The sequence below is a fragment of the Macaca mulatta genome, chromosome 3, assembly GCF_049350105.2.
Source record: "Macaca mulatta isolate MMU2019108-1 chromosome 3, T2T-MMU8v2.0, whole genome shotgun sequence".
Classification (NCBI taxonomy): domain Eukaryota; kingdom Metazoa; phylum Chordata; class Mammalia; order Primates; family Cercopithecidae; genus Macaca; species Macaca mulatta.
In genome coordinates, this window is record NC_133408.1 from 70,841,330 (window position 1) to 70,865,738 (window position 24,409).

Below are 24,409 nucleotides of genomic sequence, written 5' to 3' on the forward strand. Positions count from 1 at the left end.
TTCCCTCCCTGTGTTCATGTGTTTTCATTGTTCAAATCCTACTTATGAGTGAGAACATGCCGTGTTTGGTTTTCTGTTCCTGTAAGTTTGTTAGTTTGCTGAGAATGATGGTTTCCAGCTTCATCCACATCCCGGCAAAGGGCACGAACTCATTCTTTTTTATGGCTGCAGAGTATTGCATGGTGTATATGTGCCACATTTTCTTTATCCAGTCTATCATTGATGGGCATTTGGGTTGGTTGCAAGTCTTTGCTATTGTAAATAGTGCTACAATAAACATACGTGTGCATGTGTCTTCATAGAATGATTTATAATCCTTTGGGCATATACCCAGTAATGAGATTGCTGGGTCAAATGGTATTTCTGGTTCTAGATCCTTGAGGAGTCACCACACTGTCTTCCACAATGGTTGAACTAATTTACACTCCCACCAACAGTGTAAAAGCGTTCCTATTTCTCCACATCCTCGCCAGTATCTGTTTCCTGACTTTTTAATGCTCGCCATTCTAACTGGTGTGAGATAGTATCTCATTGTTGTTTTGATTTGCATTCCTCTAATGACCAGTGATGATGAACTTTTTTTTGTTTCTTGGCCGCATAAACGTCTTCTTTTGAGAAGTGTCTGTTCACATCCTTCGCCCACTTTTTGATGGGGTTGCTTTTTTCTTGTAAATTTGTTTAAGTTCCTTGTAGATTCTGGGTATTTGCCCTTTGTCAGATGGATAGATTGCAAAAATTTTCTCCCATTCTGTAGGCTGCCTGTTCACTCTGATGAAAGTTTCTTTTGCTATGCGGAAGCTCTTTAATTATATCCCATTTGTCAATTTTGGCTTTTGTTGCCATTGCTTTTGGTGTTTTAGTCATGAAGTCTTTGCCTGTGCCTATGTCCTAAACAGTACTGCCTAGGTTTTCTTCTAGGGTTTTCACGGTTTTAGGTTTTACATTTAACTCTTTAATCCATCTTGAGTTAATTTTTGTATAAGGTGTAAGGAAGTGGGGGTCCAGTTTCTGTTTTCTGCATATGACTAGTCAGTTTTCCAAGCACCATTTATAAGTAGGGAATCCATTCCCCATTGCTTATTTTTGTCAGGTTTGTTGAAGATAAGATGGTTGTATATGTGTGGTGTTATTTCTGAGGCTTCTGTTCTGTTCCATTGGTCTAGATATCTGTTTTGGTACCAGTACCATGCTGTTTTGGTTACTGTAGCCTTGTAGTATAGTTTGAAGTAAGGTAGTGTGATGCCTCCAGCTTTGTTCTTTTTGCTTAGAATTGCGTTGGCTATATGGGCTCTTTTTTGGTTCCATATGAAATTTAAAGTTTTTTTTCTAATTCTGTGAAGAAAATCAATGGTAGCCTGATGGGAATAGCATTGAATCTATAAATTACTTTGGGCAGTATTGCCATTTTCATGATATTGATTCTTCCTATCCATGAGCATGGAATTTCTTTTCCATTTGTTTGTGTTCTCTTATATTTCCTTGTTTTAGCATCCTAGAGAGGAAGTCTCTTCTGTTTTTTATTCAGAACTTTCTGAGTTATCCTTGGCAATAAAGACCATTCTCGTTAAAAGTGCATTTTTTTAAAGCAGTTTTGCTTAGATTTAATGGAAGCTAAACAGTACATGGTCTCCTTCTTCACTGATAACCAAGGACCTGATCCCATCTCAAACAAGAATCTTGGGCCTCCACACCTTTCCATGTTCGACAGCCGCAAAAGAAACATTTGTAATGTTGCCGGTATAAATTCATGGTGACAATATTTTCATGGTTTATTAAAAGCTGGGATGTAGAGAATAAGGAGAAGACTCGGGTATATAAGGAAAAAGTATTTCTCAAAGTCCCTTGACTATCATGAGAATAAAAAGTGAAAAAGGAGTTAAACTGATAAGGCAAAACATCACAAGTAGAGTGTTGCGGGAAGTCAGGGACCCTGAACAGTGGGACCAGCTGGAGTCGCGGCAGAGGAACATGAATTGTGAAAACTTCATGGACATTTATCAGTTCCCAAATAATACTTTTGTAATTTCTTATGCCTGTCTTTAACCTCTTAATCCTGTTATCTTCGTAAGCTGAGAATGTATGTCACCTCAGGACCACTGTGATAATTGTGTTAACTGTACAAATTGATTGTAAAACATGTGTGTTTGAACAATATGAAATCAGTGCACCTTGAAAAAGAACAGAATAACAGCAATTTTTAGGGAAAAGGGAAGACAACCATACGATCTGACTGCCTGCAGGGTGCAGCAAAAAGAGCCATATTTTTCTTCTTGCACAGAGCCTATAAACGGACGTGCAAGTAGGAGATATCGCTAAATTCTTTTCCTAGCAAGGAATATTAATATTAATACCCTGGGAAAGGAATGCATTCCTGGGGGAAGGTCTATAAACGGCAGCTCTGGGAGTATCTGTCTTATGTGTTTGAGATAAGGACTGAGATACACCCTGGTCTCCTGCAGAACCCTCAGGCTTATTAGGGTAGGGAAAAACTCCACCCTGGTAAATTTGTGGTCAGACCGGTTCTCTGCTCTCCAATCCTGTTTTCTGTTGTTTATCAAGACAACATGTGCACAGCTGAACCTAGACCCTTATCAGTAGTTCTGTTTTGCCTTTTGTCCTGTTCCCTCAGAAGCAGCTGATCTTTTTTCTGCTTTTTGCCTTTTGAAGCATGTGATCTTTGTACCTACTCCCTGTTTTATACCCCCTCCCCTTTTGAAACCCTTAATAAAAACTTGCTGGTCTGAGACTCAGGTGGGTATCAGTCCTACTGATATGTGATGTCAACCCCGATGGCCCAGCTGTAAAATTCCTCTCTTTGTACTCTTTCTCTTTATTTCTCAGCTGGCTGACACTTATGGAAAATAGAAGGAACCTATGTTGAAATATTGGGGGCGGGTTCCCCCGATAGTAGAGAAGTAAACATTTGCAAGTTCTACACACATAATATTTCAGAGAAGAAGTGGACACGGTCTCTGACCTGAGACACATGCACCTCAGAATAAGCCATTTCTTTCCTTTTCTCCTTCTCTGTGATCCCTTCCCAGGTGTGATTATCTGCACAAATTACACCTGTTTCTTGAGAATATGCCTTTGAAGCATGAGCAAAACTCCTTCCCCCGAAGCAACCACACCCACAGGCAGAAGGACCTAGAATTGCAGATAAAGTCTGCCTTTGTCCTTTAACACAAGAGAGTATCAGAACCAGTAAAGTCCTACATAAAAACCAAAATGTGAGTTTCCCCTTTTCAACACTCAGTTGCCCTTCTCTGCCATAGATGCCAGCAATTTCTACTGCAGCAATGGGAATATGGGCCGCACTGACCTGCCCCTACCAAACCCAAGCAGAGTAGTCACTATGATCTTCATCTGGAACTAAAGCTAAACTCACCTCTTGTGAATGTATCTGAAAGCACTCATGGTTGACCCTGGGCTCACCTTAGCCTCACATGCGGCACTTAATTCAAACAACATGGCTACAGGGGAAGTGGAGCAAGATGACTAAAAAACATCCTCCAGCAATCATCCCCCAGATAAAACACCAAATAGAATGACTATCCCAATAAGAAGCATCTTCATAAGAGCAAAAACTCTGGGGAGTGATCACAGGACCTAGTTTTAGCATCAAAGAGGCACTGAAGAGGGTAAAAAAGAAAGCCATTAATTGCCAACAGCAGCCCTCCTCCATTCCCTGGCAGTGCAGCTTGGCAGAGAGAAAATCCATGTGCTTACAGAAGGGAGAGTGCAGTGATTGTGAGAGTTTGCAGTAAAACTCAGTGCTGCCTGTCACAGCAGAAAGCAGCATGGGGCAGAATTCAGCTAGAGCCTACAGAGGGAGCACTCAGACTAGCCCTAGTCAGAGAGGAATTGTCCATTTCAGTAATCAAAACCTGAGTTTCAGGTAGCCCCACCACCATGGGCTAAAGCACTCTGGGGTTCTAAATAAACTTGAAAGGCAGTCTAAGAGCCACTGGGTGCTTTGCTAGGCTCAGAGCCGGAAAACTCGAAGTGCATGTGACCTTGTGAGATGTCAACTGGGATGGCCAAGAAAGTGCCTGCATTACCGTTACCCCAGGTATAGGCAGTGCAGTTCACAGCTCCAGGAGAAAATCTTTCTTTCTACTTGAGGAAAGGGGAGAGAAGAGTAAAAAAAACTTTGTCCTGCAACTGGGACATCATCTCAGCCATAGTAGAATACATCACCAGAAAAAGCCCTGAGGCCCCCATTCTAGGACTTAGTTTCTGAGTGACAGTTCTAGACATAGCCTGGGCCAGAAGAGAACACACTGCCTTGAAGGGAAGATACCAGTTCTGGCAGATTCATCACCTGCTGACTAAAGAGCCCTTGGGCCACGAATAAACATCAGCAGTAACCAGGTAGTACTTGCTGCATCCCTTCAGGGGGTGAGACCCAGTGCAGTGCAATCCAAGCTGTGGCCGCCATGTGGAGAGACTCCTGCTTGAGGAAAAGAGAGGGAAGAAGAAGAGACTTTGTCTTGAAGCTTGATTACCAGCTCGGCCATAGTAGGGTGGCTGTAACAAGACAGCTCCTGAAGTCTCTGATTTCGGGCCTTGGCTCCTGGATGACATTTCTGGAACTACCCTAGGCCAGAAAAAAACTCACTTCCCTGAAGCAAAAGAAACAGGCCGGGCAGAGTTCACCACAAGCTGACCGAAGATCCCTTAGGTCTTCACTGGATATCAGCAGTAGCCTGGAAGTACTTGCTGTTGGCTCTGGGTGCTGGTGGTCATGGGGAGTGGTTTCTTATGCTTGAGAAAGGAGAGAAAAGAGTAGAAAGGATGTTGTCTCATAGCCTCAGTGCCAGCAAAGCCACAGCAGAATAGGGCACCAAGTAGATTCCTAAGGTTTCTGACTCCATGTTCTTGCTACCAAATGGCATTTTGCTCTCCCCAGCCCAGGGTGGGTAACAGAGCTCACTGCGCTGAGGGAAAGGACATGAGACTGGCTGGATTCACCACCTCCTGAAGAGAAACTGGGTCTTGAGTGAGTATCTGCAGTAGCTAGGTAGTGGTCACTGTGGGCCTTATGTGAGAGCCAGTCCTTTGCTGGCTTTGGGTCTGACTTAGTGTAGTCTTAGTGATGGTGACCACAGGGGTGCTTGTGTTACACCCATCCCAGCTCCAGGCAGCTCAGCATGGAGACAGAGAAAGATTCCATTTATTTGGCAGAATGTAAAAAAATAGAAAAAGAGTCTGCCTGGTAACCCACAGACTCTCTTGGATCTTACCTATGACCACCAAAGTGGTACCTCTACAAGTCTGCAAGCATCACCATGTTATTCAGGTTGGGGTGTCCCCTAATGCAGATATGACTGCAATGATCAAAGACTTAGATTACAACACTCAATTCCCTTTGAATACTTGGAAAGCCTTTCTAAGAAGGACAGGTATTAAAAAGCCCAGAATGCCCAGACATCAATGAACATCCACAAAGACTATTCAGGAAAACACAACCTCATTAAATGAGCTAAATAAGGCACTAGTGTGCAAATCCTAAGAGAGAGAGATATGTAACCTTTCAGACAGGAAATTCAAAAAAGCTCAGCAAAATTCAAAATAACAACAACAACAACAAAAATTCAGAATCTGATCCAATAAATTTGATAAATTAAAATCATTTTGAAGAATCTAGCAAAAATTCTGGTGCCGAAAATTCAAATGACATTGAAGAATGCATTAGAGTCTCTCAACAGCAGAATTGACCAAGCAGAAGAAAGAATTAGTAAGTCTGAACACATGTTATTTGAAAAGATACAGTCAGATGAGAAAAAAAAAAAAAAAAAAAAAAAAAAGCCTCAAGAGGGCAACACTAAGAAATACGGCCTTAAAGAGGAGGTAGAGAAAAAGTTCTGGGTAGAAAGTTTATTCAAACGGATAAGGAGAACTTCCCATACCTAAAAAAAAAAAAAAAAAGTATTAGTATTCAAGTACAAGAAGGTTATAGAATACCAACCACAATTCACTTAAGTATGACGACCTGAAGATCTTTAATAAAACTCTCAAAGGTCAAAGATAAAGGATTCTAAAAGCAGCAAGAGAAAAGAAACAAACAACATTCAAACAAGCACCAATATGTTTGACAGTGGACTCTTCAGTGGAAATCTTACAGGCCAGAACTTTCATCCTAGAACACATCCAGCAAAAATATCCTTCTACCATTTAAAAAAAAAAAAAAAAAAAAAAAAAAGACAAACAAGCTGAGATTTTAACACCCCCAGACCTGTCCCACAAAAAATGCTAAAGGTAGTTCTTCAATCTAAACAAACAGGACATTAATGATCAATAAGAAAACGTCTGGTACAAAACTCACTGGTATATGAAGGACACAGACAAAGACAAAATTTTCTAGCACTATAAATGTGGTGTGTAAACTACTCATATTTTGAGAAGACTGAAAGATTAGTCTATAACTACTTGTAATTATTAAAAATAATAATTCTCTACCTCAAGGCCATAACTCATATTTCTACTTTTGAGGCATTTATAGTTATTAAACATACTAACCATAACAAGTTTAAGACATAGACAGTATAAGATATAAATACAAACAATAAAATGTTAAAAAGTTGGGAGATAAACTGTAGTTTTTATTAGTTTTCTCTTTGCTTTCTTGTTTGTTCATTTTTACAATAAGTGTTAAGTTGCCATCAGTTTAAAATAATGGGTTGTAAGATGTTATCTGCAAGCCTCATGGTAACCTCAAATAAAAAAAACCTGTAATAGACATGCATACATAAAATCAAAAAATTAAAACATACCACTAGAAAGAATCATCTTTACTAAAAGAAAGACAGGATGAATGGGAGAGCGAAAAGTAGACAGAAAAGAACACAAAACAACAAGAAATCAGATAACAGAATGGCAGGTGTCTTTATTTATTAATAACAACACTGAATATAAATTAACTCCCCAATCAAAAGACACAAATTGGCCAAATGGGTTAAAACAAACAAACAAAAAAACCCAAGACCTGACACTTTGTTTCTTACAAGACGTACACTTCACCTATGAAGGCACAGAAAGACTGAAAATAAAGGGACAGAAAAAGACATTCCATGCAAATGGAAACCAAAAAAGAGGAATAGCTATGTTAAATAAAACAGACTTCAAGACAAAAACTATAAAAAGAGACGAGAGTTATTATAATAAAGTGGCCAATTCAGCAAGAGAATACAACAACTGCAAATTTATATGCACCTAACACTGGAGAACTCAGATACATGAAGCAAATATTAGAACTAAAGAGAGAGAGATCAACCCCAATACAACAGAGACTTCGACAACTCACTTTCAGCAGGAGATAGATCATCCAGATAGTAAAATCAACAAATAAACATTGAACTTAATCTATACTGTGAACCAAATAGACCTAAAAGACATTTACAAAGCATTTCATCAAAAAGCTACAGAATACAAATGCTACACTTCAGTCCCTGAATTATTCTCAAGGATAGACCATGAGTTAGGTCACAAAATAACTCTTAAAATAATCTCCCCCCAAAATGTGATTATATCAAGTATTTTCTCTGACAATAATAGAATAAAACTAATAATCACTAACAGAAAAAACTTTGGAAACTATACAAACAGAGAAATTAAAATATGCTCCTGAGTGACTAGTGGGCCAATAAGGAAATTAAGAAAAAAATTTAAAATGTTCTTGAAACAAATGAAAATGAAAACGTAACAAAACTATGAATACAATGAAAGAAGTACTAAGAAGGTTTATAGCAGTAAGTACCTACATCAAAACAGTTAAAAAAAATCTCCAAATAAACTAATGATGTATCATACAGAACTAGACAAGAGCAAACCAAACCCAAAATTAGAAGAAAACAGTAAAAACTATAGCAGACATAAATGAATATAAAACCAAAAAATCAAAAGAAACATAATGAAAAGTTAGAATTTTCTGAAAAGGTAAAATTTACAAAACATTAGCCCATTGGCTAAAGATTTGAGATTCAGGGTCCCATGGTGTTGAAATTACTTTCAGGTCTGAAGGTGCCAAGTGCATTGAAAGATGGAGCTGGAATGGTTGATTGCTGTGCTGTGAAGCTATTTTTCTACAAATCTGGCTGAACTGCTCTGGAAGGGACTGTGTATTAAAAATACGCAGATAAATACTCTGCCTGCAGATTTGGGGGCAAGCCAAAGAGAGAAAAGCCTCTCTGAACTAAAGCCTTGTGAATACCTCCTGTGTTTATATCCTGTCTGGTAATTCTGTACAGTGTTTGGGAAACATAATTAAAAACAAAATTATCTCCAACCTCAGAGATACTCTAAAATGGTAGAAGACAAAGAAAATTATTTATTTTTACATAATTAAACCACAATGTGACATCCATCATAGGCAATCTGCTGAGATTACAAAAGCAGAAATAAAAATCACCATATTTAGTCTAAGTAGAAGACTTAACAGCATAATTTGTCATATATAGTTCATCCTAAATTAACTGGGCAATTGAGAAGCCTATATGTATATTGGGTATATTCAATGAAAATTTAAATTGGCTATATTCAAAAGCAAAATAAGCTTTCCTTGACTTCATAATATTTTATGAATTTACCTACCGTCCGACAGAAACGTAAACCATTTACATTTCAATACAATGGTTTCCAGATCCTACAGAAAGACATTTCTAAGTTAAAAGACTGACAAAGTCCTATTTACCTATTTAAATGATGTACATATATTTAATAGACAAAATAAATTTACATATAAAATTTTTCTAAAATTAATGTTTTAAAAGGAGAGCAAAATGCCTTATCTTCAACTTGGATAATTAAGTCTGGTATTTCTAATTTGTATTTGCCCTTACAACAGCCAAGTCTAAGGCCATGACCTTGAATTCATGGACATCTGATTTCCAGTAGGCATCTGAATCAGGCACCCGAGGAGTGGTATTGGGTATAATTTTTCACATGAAAGAGGGTTTAGTCAGGAAGTAAAGGCAGAAGAAAGATGCTATGAAGAACTGTTAATGTGAAATAATCTGAATAATCAACAAAGCCTCAAAATCCAATATTAGAGTTTATTCAAGTGAAAAGTTAGAAACAGTCACCCATGAGACAATAGCTCTAGTGAAATGAGATGAGTGCTTCATAGCTGAAACTCAAGTTCTTATTTCTACAGGCAAAAACAAATTGAACAAGATGACAAAGTTTTCTATACAAGCCTGGTTTAAGATTTGTAAAAAATTAATCGGTTACAGTGTATTTTTTTTTTACAACTGGTTTTTCTTTCCTTTTCAACCTAAGAGTGTATTTTAACATTTCATCTTAAGACAGTGCAATAGCCACAGGTAAGAGGGAGGTTAATCTACAATAAAAGTCAATGGTGAAGGGGAAAGAGGTCTTCCATGGGGCACTTCAGCCATTTACAACACCTGACAAAAGAATGCAGATGTAGAAGTGTAATCTATAAACAGAAAAAACAAAGGTGACAGCTGACTTGTTACAGCTGCCTGTCACATTACCCAGATCTTGTATTTACATTCCTTTAAGGCCCGGAATAATTTAGAGTATCAAACAGCTTAAATTTTGAATTATTTAGTTTCACAGGACCTATGGGCAGGGGACAGTCCTGAGTTAGGGGAAAGACTAATTTGTGTTACAGATAGTGACTCAGAAACAGTTAGGCTCTGGCTTATTTCTGTGTCTATGCAGGTAGAAGGGACTGTGATCAGGTGACTCAGAAGCCCAGTTGACTGGATGGAGCAGATCATAGCCACAGATTTAGGATCTGGGGACACGGATAAGTCTAAAGTCCTCTAGGCACCTGTATTTGGCTGAAAACTCTAGGGCAAAGAAAATTTAGATGCAATTTGTGAGCATGGAGATTTGTCCTAAGAGGTGTGTGAGCACATTATTACATAGTGTGCATGTGTCCCGGGGGTGGGGGGGCAGAATCTCATACTGGTAGCTAAATGGGAGAAGGAATCTGCTCTCATAACTCATTTCCTATGTGTCCTCAGTTCCTGTTGATCTTGGGGGAAACATGGAATCACAGAACAATTTACAGTGTGACAGTCTGTGTGCAGTAGAACAGAACCTCCCTTTTCTGAGACACCTGGAGCCTCCCTTCAGCCCAGGGCCTGCCTGACACATGCTGAGTGACTCACAGGCACACATGTGTCCTTGGCTCCTCTTATGTTATTTGTTGTAGATGATGGACCCAAGTGTCAAAAACATCAGCAAAACAACTCCATTTCCTTTTGAGTAACTCAGGGCATATTGTCAGAAATTATTATAGCATGAGCATGAAGATATATATTTATCCCAGTTTTGTTGGAAAATGAACGAATTAAAAAAAAAAAGAACAAATCAGCAACAATGGATATGTGGTAGGAATAGATGGAAGACTTTGGCAATGATGCCGTGAATCTATATTTTATAATATATAAGTAACAAAGCAGAACATAATTGCATTAACAGATAAGATTATGTTGTTTTCAAATAGTTTGGGTGTGTTTACCATGAATTTTTGTACCACAAATACCCCTGCTTTTAGGTATTTATTTTCTTACTTTTTTAAAAAAATCAACTTTTGGCCGGGCATGGTGGCTCACGCTTGTAATCCCAGCACTTTGGGAGGCTGAGGCGGGCGGATTACGAGGACAGGAGATCGAGACCACTGTGAAACCCCGTCTCTACTAAAAATACAAAAAATAAATTAGCCGGGCATGGTGGCGGGCGCCTGTAGTCCCAGCTACTGGGGAGGCTGAGGCAGGAGAATGGCGTGAACCCGGGAGGCGGAGCTTGCAGTGAGCCGAGATCGCGCCACTGCACTTTAGCCTGGGCGACAAAGCGAGACTCTGTCTCAAAATAAATAAATAAATACATACATACATAAATACACAAATAAACAAACTTTTAAGTTCTGGGGTACATATGCAGGATGTGCAGGTTTGTTACATACCTGTGTGTCATGGTGCCTTGCTGCCCAGATCAACCTCTATCATCCAGGTACTAAGCTCAGCACCCATTAGCTGTTCTTCCTGACTCTCTCCCCACCCCCTGACAGGCCCCAGGGTATGTTGTTCCCCCAATGTGTCCAAGTTCTCATCGTTCACTTCCACTTATTAGTATGAGAGGATGCAGTGTTTGGTTTTCTGTTCCTGTGTTAGTTTGCTAATAGCAGCTTCCAGCTCCATCCATGTCCCTGTCAAGGACATGATCTTTTTCCTTCTTATGCCTGCATAGTATTCCATGGTATATATCTACCACATTTTCTTTATCCAGTCTACTTTTGAAAGCGATTTGGGTTAATTCCATGTCTTTGCTATTATGAATAGTATTTTTTTGTTTGTTTATTTTAGGTGGCCCTAGAAAGGCCTTACTAAGAATTAGGAAGTTTTAATAAGTAATAGAGAGTGACTAAGCAGTTTTGTAAAGAGTAAACAGAAAGATGTACATTTTTTATAGAATTAAAATGTTGATGGTCCTACTAAACTATTATCTAAACTATTCCAATAACTGACATATTCTTATTACTGTTATTTCAGTTAATTACACTAATAAATATTTTAATTTTCAAGTCAGGATATTACTTCTGTCTCAACATACTCAACAATAAAATAAATAATCTGTAATTATTATTATTTCTATTTCACAAATGAAAGCTGTGAGACACAAAGAGTCTGTGTAACTTATAAAAGTTGACTTTTTAATTGTGGGAATAAGTTTCAGGCCCTTTTTTTTTTTTTTTTTTTTCTGAGACGGAGTCTCGCTCTGTCGCCCAGCCCAGGCTGGAGTGCAGTGGCGCGATCTCGGCTCACTGCAAGCTCCGCCTCCCGGGTTCACGCCATTCTCCTGCCTCAGCCTCCCGAGTAGCTGGGACTACAGGCGCCCACAACCGCGCCCGGCTAATTTTTTTTATTTTTAGTAGAGACGGGGTTTCACCGTGGTCTTGATCTCCTGACCTTGTGATCCGCCCGCCTCGGCCTCCCAAAGTGCTGGGATTACAGGCGTGAGCCACCGCGCCCGGCCTCAGGCCCTTTTTAAAGCCAACTTTCTTCTCTATTAGACGTCTTTTGTCACATTCTCAGCCGTAATTTTAGAAATGTCTATATCTTCACTCCTGTTCACACTGTATTTTGATGTCACGAGTTACTATCTTAACACTTCCTAGAACAGTGCCTGGCCTTATCAAACATGATTCCCAAAGGAAAAAAATAAAAACACGATTTCTATTTGTAGATGATACACTATACCTAGAAACCCAAGCGATTCAACAAATACCAAGATTTAGCATAGTGGCAGCATAAAAAATAAACCTGTTTATAAAATAAATATAAAAATCAATGTTCTATCATATTGAGATACCACTTCATACACATGAGAATGGCCATCATACGAAAAATAACAGCATAATCCCTAAAAGAACAAGCGGTAAAAAGAAGAGGGAGAAATTAGAATGATTTTTAACTCCTGGTGCAAATGTAAAATGGTATAGTCACTATAAAAAACAATGTGGACATTTCTTGAAAAACGAACAAACAAACATAAAATGTACGTTCTTCTACATTTAGAACATAGAATTATATGATCCAGCTATTTCATTACTAAATATATATCCAAAAGAATTAAAAGCAGGGGATTGAAGAAATATTTATATGCTTGTGTTTATGGCAGCACTATTCACAATGGCCATAAGCTGGAAGCAGCCCACGTCTTCAGCAATGAAAAAACAAAATGCGTTACTTACATGCAATGAAATATTAATCCTTAAAGAGGAAAATAAATTTTACACATGCTGAACCTTGAGGACATTATGCTAACTGAAACAAGCCAATTCCAAAGGAACAAATACTGTATGACTCCACTTACATAATTTATTGAGAATGGTAGAATTCATAGAGAAGGAAAGTAGAACAGTGGTTTTAACAGTGGAGACTGGGATTAACATTGAGTTTTAACTTTGCAAGACAAAAAGAACTATGAACATGAGTGGTGGTTATGGTTGCAAAACAGTGTGAACGTACTTTATTGTCACTTTATGTACACTTTTTTTTTTTTTTTGAGACAGTCTTACTCTGTCACCCAGGCTGGAGTGCAGTGGTGCAATCTCGGCTCACTGCAACCTTCGCCTCCCAGGTTCAAGAGATTCTCCTGCCTCAGCCTCCTGAGTAGCTGGGATTACAGGCATGTGACACCATGCCTGGCTAATTTTTTTGTAGTTTTTAGTAGAGATAGGGTTTTACCATATTGGCCAGGCTGGTCTCAAACTCCTGACCTGGTGATCCACTCGTCTGGGCCTCCCAAAGTGTTGGGATTACAGGCATGAGCCACCACGCCCAGCCTATGTACACTTAATAATGGCTTAAAATGATATATTTTATGTTATGCATATTTTACAATATTATTTTTGATAATTTTAATATAGAAAACCAATGAAAATTTAACAAATATAATGAGGGGGGAAAGATGGCATTACCAAAGCTACAATAAATACATCTAGGAGAAAATTTTAAAGAGGTATGTAAAACATAAAAGTACAACCTTAAAAGAGTTTAAAAGACACAAAAATAAGCTAAAAATTTTTGTAACATCCTAGAGACATCGATTTTAACACAATTTTAGGTATTTAACATAATAGACAAAAAGTTGATGAATAAAGGCAGTTGGCTCATAAATTTGAAAATAATATAGAAATAGAAATGTACACTAAGACTACAGAGAGATACCTATTTTTACCTCTCAGTTGGAAAAATTCCACAATATTCAGTGATGCTGTAAAAAACACTCTTGTGCAATCCAATTAGAAGAGAATATACAAAATACCTAAGCATTAACTTTGAACCCTGCAAACTCAGTTCTGTGACTATATCATGCAACAGAGCTTTACAAACGTTAAAGAAATATTTCTGAGTTTATTCCCTGTGACTTTACTTGTCATAGCAAAATAACAGACAGAGCAGCTATGTTTATTTATAGGGCACAGGGTAAATAGCCTTATGCCACCATCTTATCAGAACATTCAGCAGCTTTTAATATAGAAGAAGAAAGACCTCTGTGTGCCTGTATGGAGCCTTGGTCATAGCATATTATCAAGGGCTGTGTCAGTGTGAGAATGTGATTGTAGTAAGAAACATATATTGGTCTCTATCTACCCCAGCAAGTTGAAGTCCTGAAGTTCTAAGCAATCTTGTCTTTCTCTCCTTTTGAAGACAAACCTGAAGATGAGTTTTTCTCTCACTGCATAGACCAACCAGAAACTGAGGTGTGCTTTCAGACATGGGTGAGCATTGAGGGAAGGCTACCTTTGCATCCAGGGCATGGTTTTCCTTGCAAGTCCAAAACAGCCCAAAACAGCTACTTACTGAGAGAGTCTCTGCATATACTAAATCCTGCTGTACATCTGTGCCTCCTCCACAAAGCTTGGCAGCTCATGTATTTATGCCCAGGTGTGTGTTCCAGGACAGCCTTCTCCCCCTATTGCTTCCACCCCTGTGCTGGATACACATAATCTATTAACAATGAGAAATTAGATATAACTTTTTTATCTGATTCATGTGAGCAACCTCTAAATTATTAGGCCCAGAGGCATAAAAATGAGGAAGCAGTCATGTCCCGCCCGCTCCCTGTATTAGTCTGTTTTCATGCTGCTGATGAAGACACACCTGAGACTGGGCAATTTACAAAAGAAAAAGGTTTAATTGGACTTACAGTTCCACATGGCTGGGAAGACCTCACGATCATGGCAAAATGCAAGGAGGAACAAGTCACATCTTACGTGGAGGGCGGCAGGCGAAACAAAAAAATGTGTGCAAGGGAACTTCTCTTTAAAAACTATCGGATCTCATGAGACTTATTCATTATCAAGAGAACAGCATGGGAAATACTTGCCCCCATGATTCAATTACCTCCTACAGGGTCCCTCCTACAACATGTGGGAATTCCAGATGAAATTTGGGTGGGGACACAGCCAAACCATATCATTCTGTCTCTCGCCCCTCCCAAATCTCGTATCTTCACATTTCATAATCTATCATGCTTTACCAACAGTCTCCAGAGTCTCAACTCATTTCAGCATTAACTCAAAAGTCCACAGTTCAAAGTCTCATCCAAGACAAGGCAAGTCCTTTCTGTCTATGAGCCTGTAAAATCAAAAAGCAAGTTAGTTACTTCCTAGATACAATGCGGGTAAAGGCACCGGGTAAATACAACCACTCCAAAAGGGAGAAATTGGCCAAACAAAAGGGCTATAGGTCCCATGCAAGTCCAAAATCCAACAGGGCAGTCAAATCTTAAAGCTCCAAAATTATCACCTTTGACTTCATGTCTCACATCCAGGTCACACTGATACAAGAGATGAGCTTCAGTGGCCTTGGGCATCTCCGCCCTGTGGCTTTGCAGGGTATAGCCCCCCTCCTGGCTGCTTTCATGGGCTAGCATTGAGGTCTGCAGCTTTTCCAGGTGCACGGTGCAAGCTGTCAGTGGATCTACCATTCTGGGGTCTGGAGGATGGTGCCTCTCTTCTCACAGCTCCACTAGGCTTCCCTTCCGCACTGCTCTAGCAGAGGTTCTCCATGAGGGCCACACCCCTGCAGCAAATTTCTGCCTGGGCATCTGGCTGAGGAGGCCTCACAATTATGGTGGAAGGCAAGAAGGAACAAGTCATATCTTATGTGGATGGCAACAGGCAAAAAAACAAAAACAAAAAACAAAACAAAACAAAAAAAAACAAGAACTTGTGCAGGGGAACTCCTGTTTATAAAAAACCATCAGATATGAGACGTATTCACTATCTGGAGAACAGCAAGGGAAAGACTTGCCCCCATGATTCAATTACTCCCACCAGGTCTCTCCTATAACATGCGGGAATTCAAGATGAGATGTGGGTGGGGACACAGCCAAACCATATCACTTCCCATCTACATCCTTAAGCTAAACAATTACTTCTTGAAGCTACTTGCTATGTGAAATCTAGACTTATTGACGGCATGAGTAGCTATAAATTAACCTAACTATTCTGCCATAATTCATAGACGGTAGTTCAACAACATATAGCTTATCATTAATCAATGTTATTTCTGCAAACTAACAAGAATTCTTGACAATGGCCAACTATTTATTCTGCTTTTTACTTTATAAACCGTATTTAAAAGGCCAAAGTTCACATCTTAGGTAACATGCATCTGAGTCTTCCAGGCAGCTGTCCACACCTTGGCTCAAGTAAATTCTTTAAAATTTTATTTTTTTGCCCCTGCTTCTTCCTTTAGATTGACATTTGTGGTGCTGTGAGCAGGATTCAGAGGGACATCCCCAACCATCCAACATCCCTCTTGAACTCAGAAACTAGCCAATGAGAAGCCCTTGTATTCTTCCAGCTCCCAGTACCTCATTGAGTGTAAGGGATGAATACTTCTGATTTCAGATTTCCCTACTATTTCGTGAGGTCAAGACTTTGCTTGAGCTGTTTTCAACCCTCACTTTCTAGAAAAAAGATTTCCATTTTTGATTAAAGTTAGATTTTTAATTTCAATTTTTTTAACTGCTTTCTCTGCTTCTGTCTCAAGATAGAAAATCTGGGTCATAATATTGGCAGTCTAGCCCTGGTGGTTTTACTTCTTTTGTTCTAAATTAGGTAACATGCTTTTAAAAACACAGCTGTTTTCTATTGCTTCTAATTTCAACTTGACTTTTTGGAACCTTCAAACCAAAAGGTGCATGGGAGTGAATTCTCTCATCCCAAAGAGAAAAGGCAATTTCTTTATCTGACTCATTTGGGTGCTCTAGGCAACTTGAGACTTTGTAGAGGTGTTAGGATGATTTTCAACGATGTGTACCAGTCTCACAGGGTCTTTCCAAAAGAAAAACACCTGCAGAAACTTTTAACTAAGCTGGAAGGTAAACATAAGCATTGCTCACCCAGCACTATAATCAGCAACTCTTGGGTGACACCTGGAGGAGTGATGCTCATAAACAGCACACTTAGAACTGGCACACTGCTCTGGCCATGATTACCTTTGAAAAGTTTCTAAATTATGGAAAACTGATCATCAAAACCATGCTTTTCGTTCTAGGTAACATCCCTTAGAAACATAAGCTGAACTTATGTATAATACTTGTGGAGCTTCACCTTGCAAATGCCTAGGTAAATGGACCAACATGACTTCAGATGACCCCAAAATGCAATGAGAAAAATGAAGGTCTTTTGACATTTCTAAATTAATATATTTCCATGTGCAATTGGAAAAGGCAGGTTTTAGAATGAAATTTAATGAAAGGCCTTCTTTCTGTTTTGCCTGGCTAAATTCTAATAAGAGATTTCAAAGTACATTTTAAGAGGGCTCTTTCACTTCCTCAAAAAAAAAAAAAAAAAAAACCTTTTACATGTTCAAACTGCCTGTTTGACTTTGCTGCAGGATTTACAATACATATTTTAACTTTCTCCAGTCTTTTCTCAGTCTCTCGGAGATGTAAATCTTACCATGGATTTGAAATGTTAACATCCAGAGAATTAGCAAAACAGCATTCCAGCTGAGATCAAATTAGAAAAAAAAAAACAAGTATTTTTAGACCAAATCTCAAAATTTTATTTCTCAATGAATTATCTCTAGCTTAGGCAAAAACATTACATACATAATAATTAATTACTAAAGTATTTGTTTTTATTATTTGATTTTTGTTCTTGACCTTCTGGAGTCCACATTTGCAAACTTGTCTACTCCCATATAGACAGCTTTCGTTCTCCTGTTTTACCAACCATTTCTTAAGATCTTGTGTCTGGCCTTTGCAGGTAGATGGTAAGCTGAGAAGCTGAGATACTAAAAAATGTGGCCTGAAAATATAGATTTCAACCCATTTGCAGTAAGCTGTTCTTAGGATAAGTTTTGATTATAGAAGAGCTACAATTTTTTTGTTATTTTGAAGTTTTATAGTCATACAGGATTTCTTGGATTTGGCCTCATGAATGTTTGTGTTGGTTTTTAGTCACCAGTTCAGGTATGCCTTTAATTTAAAATTTAAAATTTCAGTTTATATTTAGAGTGTAATAGAAACTTTTGTTGTTTTGTTTGTTTAGTCTTCTCTCTGGAACTAAATAAAACCATATACTGTGGTTTGGAAAAAAGAAAACTATTTACTGAAAAATTTCAAAGAGAAACAGCTTTGAATAGTGATTACCCTAGTCCTCCAGGAAACAAAAATGCCCCATCCCCTTCCTTCTTGATGTAAATTTTAGAAAGAAAAAGACAAGTAAAGAAATGTTTTGGTCTGAGCACGGTGGCTCACACCTGCAATCCCAGCACTTTGGGAGGCCAAGGCAGGCGGATCACGAGGTCAGGAGTTTGAGACCAGCCTGGCCAACATGGTAAAACCCCGCCTCTACTAAAAATACAAAAAATTAGCCGGGCGTGGTGGCGGGCACCTGTAATCCCAGCTGCTTGGGAGGCTGAGGCAGGAGAATAATTTTAAAAAATTAAATGCTCTACAGTCAAAAGTCCATTTATTTAAAATTGACAGGCTATATATATGTATATGTACACACACACACACATATACACACATACACACGCGTATTTGAGGCCTACGGTTTTCCCATATAAGGTCTTTAGTTAACTAAATTTCTCTCTCCCTAAACTAGTATCTCTATGTGCTTGTTTCTTCTCTTGCCGATGTGATTTTTGCCAAGAATAATGAACCTTACTGGCTTTTTGGAAAACAAAATCTTCTCAAACTGTCTCCTCTGGAATTAATTCTTCCATTTCCTTCTATGTGTCTTATGTTCCACTTAAAACCTTTTGTCACTATAGAGGACAACTAAAGGAAACTTCTAGCAGCCTGAGACCCCTTGAAGAGCACAGATAAAGCACCATAGGCTTCTCCTTTTTGGCAGGGTACCTCTGTTTTTCTTCATGAAGCCCCCAGAGTTGTGGGTAAACAGGTTCTTTTGAGGTCTGAAGCTCTACTACCTTTTACAATGAACTCCCTCTCTGGGGCTTTTAGACAGAAACATGAGTAAGTCATATGTTGTGTCTACATGTATATATATGTCTATAAATGTCTTTGTATATTATCTACATGGTACTGAATTAACTTAAAGATAACTGCTCATGAATTAAAAAATAAGCCCAATATTTTTCAAGAATATGTGAACTGAGTAAATCTTTTGGTAAACATGACTAGTTTAATATTGTTGGTTTAATAAAAAACAATGTCTTCTGACTTCTCAGCAAAATATGTATATATTTAACTTTAAGTTTATTGCTTTTATGATACTTGCCCAACATGGTAATATAAAAATGGATAATAGGAAGTTTAACTTTAGATGAGTAGATTAGTCTGTTTCATGAAATTTTACAAAAATAATTGTTAAGAATAAGTAAAACATGTAAATGGGACAAAAGTTTATAAACTTACAATACTAATTGTTTTGTAATGTGTTCAGTGTCTCAAATCTATGGAAACTACACTCGCAGACTGTTGTTAAGTTACATTAAATGATGGCTATTCATTAAACATCTAAATTATCCCCAAGTAATAAAATGCTAAGATACTATTTTTTTTTTTTTTTGAGGCAGAGTCTCGCTCTGTTGCCCAGGCTGGAGTGCAGTGGCCGGATCTCAGCTCATTAGTTAAAAATTAAACTAATTTTTAAATATAAGTTTAAAATCTGTTAGTATGTCTTATTCCACAATAAAAATGTTTCCATTTAAAATCCTATGTTTCTAAAAAGTATAAAATATATATTTATAAAATTTTAGTACATGACTAATAGTTAAAATTGCTTACTTCTCAGGCTTTCACTATAAATTAAGATTATTAAAAATTAAAATTCTGCCTAAGATATACTAACTAAAACTATTGTTAAGGAGAGAAACAACTTTACATACAGAGTACAAAGAAAATAAAATGTGTTTATGAAAAAATATTTTAGAAACAGACGTGATGTGGTTTTTCTTAAAGAAAAGGCAATTTTGCTGAGTTTAGAGGTTATTTAAAAAATATGTAAAATTGAAAGAAAAAAGATAAAGAAAATGAGGTAAACTTAATGGAGATGGAAAACTGGAGAAAGAGAAAAATAAAATTTTAAGGGGTTATAAAAGGTTTATAGAAATCTTATCTTGTACGGTCAAAGCTGATTGAGATTGAATACATCTGTTTATAATGCTTTCCTAAAATTAGCTTTAATATTAATAATATAAAAATAAAATTTGATTTTCTCTTTTTATGAAGAAAAAGACTTACTCCAAATTTGTTGGAAGGAACCCTTTCAGATTTTCTTAGCCAGTACCTGTGCCACTAAATTGAAGGGTAATGTCTTTTAAAATATCTGGTCACTGCTCTCTCTATACATAGCTCTGAAAAAACCCAGCACTGGACAAATTCTCTCTAACTTTTCCACAGGCATGGCCACCAATCTGTTTTAGATTAAGATTCTATTTGAAAAAAATCTGCTAATTATCTGCCTGGCTTTCAAAAAACAGCTTCATTCATTTTATTGGAAAAAATGTTTTTGCCTTGGTGAGGTTGTCACCTCCCACGAACATATGATTAAAAATATTTTTATAAGCTTAGAAAAAATTACTGATAAAACTGTTACATCCATTGCAGCTCAAAAAAAAAAAAAAAAAAACTACAGATTCACTGGCTACGATTATACTAGACAATCATATTGCTTTATATATATAACCTGAGCAAAGATATGTATGTATGGTAGGAAGTACTTTTATTGTGTACACATAAATACTTCCTATGAAGCAGAAATTTTTTTAAAAAATGAGTTGGCCACTGTCACAAATTCTCCACTGTGCACAAGACAGAAACTGATGTTTTCATGAATGTTTTGTAATTTATGTGTTAATCTACTATATTTTCTTGTAGATATGTATTTATTTTTCTGCAGGCATCATGAAAGACATTTCCTCTATGTCTTTTCCCAGGTAGCATTCCCAAAGCTAAGCCCTGGGATTCTGTTTGAAATCATACTAAATAGAACAGACCTCAGAATCTTACCACGCTCACTGTGCGAAATATAAAAGGTAAATGAGAATTTTTAACCAATGGAATACAAACTATTTTTTTCTAAATCCACCTCTTTTCTCTTGGAAAACATTTTTTTAAATCTTTCAAGCTCTAACGATAAAATCCATTATACAATTAATGAAAAACTGAAGTTGAAGTGAATGAACATATACATTCAAGGCGACAAACACGGGGGGAAGTAGTGCTGACTGGAACACAGATGTATTAGACTCATGTGTCAATTACTTGAGAGATTCTCCCCACCCCCATTCTGCTCACTAAAGTATTTCATCATTACTCTCCCAAAAGACACTGCACTTGCCCCCTGTGTGGCGGATGTGTATTTTGCTTTGCAAATTTATACACTCCCTCACTAGGGTGGATCTTTCCTGTACTTTGGGACAGTTATTCTCCTTCACAAGCCTGAGAGAAACCAGAGAGCAAGATGCGTCTGCGCCTTTTCCCCTCAATACCAGAACCTGACTGGTTGACCACCAGCGTGTCTGCAAGAAAAGAAAACTAGGGTTGAGAGGGAAAAAAATCTTAATGTTAAAGCGGTTAGCTTTTTAGAGGAAGGGTAAATCAGGAAACTGTCCTCAGCACAAGGGCATCCAGCTGCTCCCCTGAGAGGCTCCACCCAATACCTCCGGCTCTTCTGTGAAAGGAGATGACCCAGGGGCTAGTGTTTGCTAAACACTCCAAGAGACATGGTCCTTGTGGGTGTCTTGGATCATCCCCAACAAGCTGTAATACTTGGAACCAGGAAAATACAGGAGAGTGGTTGAGGACACGCGACCCTGCAAAGTTTTCCAAAGACATTCTGGGAAGGCGCGGGTGCCTAGAGAAGATGAGAGGAGATGCGCAGAGTGTCAGGTGATTACTCTTTGCTTTTCTGTCCTGTGAAATATTCACAAACAGACGAATATATTAAAAAGAGCCACCCACGGCTCTGTTAAACAAAAATAAACAACTAAAATGCCACATCAGTTTTAAAATTAAATAAAGAACTGATAGTTCATAATGGGATTTGGAGAGGGATAGTTGGCATTTGGGAATGTGGGAAAGAAATTGGAAATGTAGAATTTTCTACAGTCCCTAGAACAGTTAGGCTGGGAGAACAGTTTTAGATTTGAGACCCTGCTTGCCAAACATTTGAAAAATGCAGAGAAAACCAACGACCCTGTGGAGCATTAAAATAATTACACAGCTAGCAATTAGGCTGAAGTGGCCATGGCGCCCTGGGATTCTGCCTAAGGAAACCTAACTACGTCAAAGGAATTTTTTGTAAATTACTAACTTTGAGGAAAAACAAAAAAACAACAAAAAAACCTTAGGCTTAACCAACCACAAGCTGCCAAGAAAAAGCTAATTACATAACCAGGACATTTCCACCGGAGGGCTTCAAATGCAATACGTAACTGGAACCAATCAAATATTGTATCTGGTTTGCTTCCTCATACCTCTTAAAAAAAAAAAAAAAAAAAAAAGAAGCCTTTTGTTCCAAGACCCTCCTTTGAGCACCCAAACAACAAATCATAGCTGGCTGTTCTGATTCATAAATTGCTGTTTGTGCAAATAAACTGTTTGTATTAATCGCTTCCGGCATTACTGTAAATACCTCAGACTGGGTAACTTACAAGAGGATTAACTAGCTCATGGTTCCACAGGCTGTATAGAAAGCATTAACACCAGCGTCTGCTTCTGGGGAGGCCCCACCCAGGAAGCTTAAAATCACGGAGGAAGGTGAAGCAAGAGCTTGAAAAGGAGACAAGGTGGGCTGCTGTACACTTTTAAATGAACTTCAGGGAACTCACTCACTATTGGGAGGACAATACCAAGAGGAATGGTGCTAAACTATTCATGAGAAATCCGCGCCCATAATCCTTCCACCAGGCCCCACCTCCAACATGGGGGATTACATTTAAACAGGAGATTTGGGCTGGAAAACACACCCAAACTATATCCTAAAGTTGCCTCAAATTTAGGCTAGGGCGGTGGCTCACGTATGTAATCCCGGCGCTTTAGGTGGCCCGAGGCGGGCGGATCACCTGAGACCTGAGCTCAGGAGTTCGAGACCAGCCTAAGCAACATGGCAAAAGCCCGTCTCTACAAAACAACACCAACAACAAAAACAAAAAACAGGCATGGTGGCGCACCCGTCTAGTCCTAGCTACTTGGAGGACTGGGGTGAGTGGATCAGCTGAGCCCGAGACGTGGAAGCGGCAGTGAGAAGAAATGCACTTTAGCCTGGGCAACACAGTGAGACACTGTCTCGGGAAAAAAAAAGGGGCCACAATTTTATTTTTAAAAGGAGAAAGAAGGGACTAGGGACCCCAAGGCCCACTGCTTCTTCCACGGAGGAACTCCAGACCCTAAATGAGGATTCTCGTCTTATGACGCTCCCATCATCCCCGCACAATCTGGAGGAGGGAGACTCGAGGTTGCGGCACAGAGCTGCCCAGAAAGGGCCCTGAACTGGGGAGAAATTCGAGCTTATGGAAAAAACAAAACGTACGGTTTTGGCTGCTGGCTCAGCCCCTCATCTGCGATGGAGGGAAATGAGGACTGAGCTGTGCCCGCGGGGACTCGGGGCTGAAGACTCCAGAGCCGACCGCGAGAAGGCCGAGATACAACCGCAGCCGGTTCCGGCCGGATTCAAACACCCTCTTCCCCATTCTCGGGACACCCACTCCACGCTCTCACCATTTCCCAGCCTCCGGATGTTCCGCCGTCCTCCCTATGGATCTCCCAGTACCTGCAGATCACGGGATAACAGAAGCTATGGTAGAGTCACCGAGGAGCTCCAGGAGCGGAGGAGATGGAACAGTGGAGACGGGAACTGGGCTCAGAGCCCGGGAGCTAGGAGACAAAGGCCCCGCCATATTGAAGAGGCCGCCTCTTCGTCTGTAGCTGCGCACCTGATTGGACAATTTCACGCTAGCACCACTGATTGGCTAGGGCTCCAGGCCCCACCCATTTAAACCCTGAGTGACAGAAAATGTAATCAGACACTGGGCTGAACGAGGCAGGAGTGACAGGTTTTTGCCTGCACCTTTTTCAGGCAGATTCCTCCCTGTGCTGGGGTCCTGGCCCTGCCTGAGAGACATTTGTATTTAACCTTGCATATAAGATTATATCACTTTCTGATTATATTTACGTGTGTGTGTATATATTACATTCTGAATTATAGTTATGTGTATGCTGCAGGCCCTGTCTCAGCATCCTGTTTTTCCCTTTAGCTGCAGGAGATCAGACTCCTCCAGGAGATGCAGCTGCACCAGCTGGTTGCAGACAATTATCACCTTCAGTCTGTGAAGCAATTTTGGATCTGCTTCCAATTAATGGAGTGGCTCAGTGAGACTGAGAGTTGAGGGCCTGGCAGATTGGTTAGAGGGGCCACTCGCCCAGGCCTCCCAAA

At 39.0% G+C, this 24,409-nt stretch overlaps 1 protein-coding gene and 1 long non-coding RNA gene across 3 annotated transcripts in view; both read right to left on the reverse strand.

Moving 5' to 3' along the window:
• Positions 1-23,893, reverse strand: part of LOC710897 (uncharacterized) — a 49,136-nt gene extending 25,243 nt beyond the window's left edge. For both annotated transcript variants that reach the window (XM_077996666.1, XM_015133434.3), the window contains exon 1: positions 23,695-23,893. In XM_077996666.1, coding sequence (XP_077852792.1) covers positions 23,695-23,697 — 3 coding nt within the window. In that variant the 5' untranslated portion in view covers positions 23,698-23,893. The remainder of the gene's footprint in view (positions 1-23,694) is intronic.
• Positions 14,657-17,449, reverse strand: LOC114676893 (uncharacterized). Its single transcript, XR_003728071.2, has 2 exons — positions 15,291-17,449; positions 14,657-15,119 (listed from the first exon to the last, which is right to left on the reverse strand). It is a non-coding gene; the product is annotated as an uncharacterized LOC114676893 (long non-coding RNA).
• Positions 23,894-24,409: the final 516 nt, after the last annotated feature.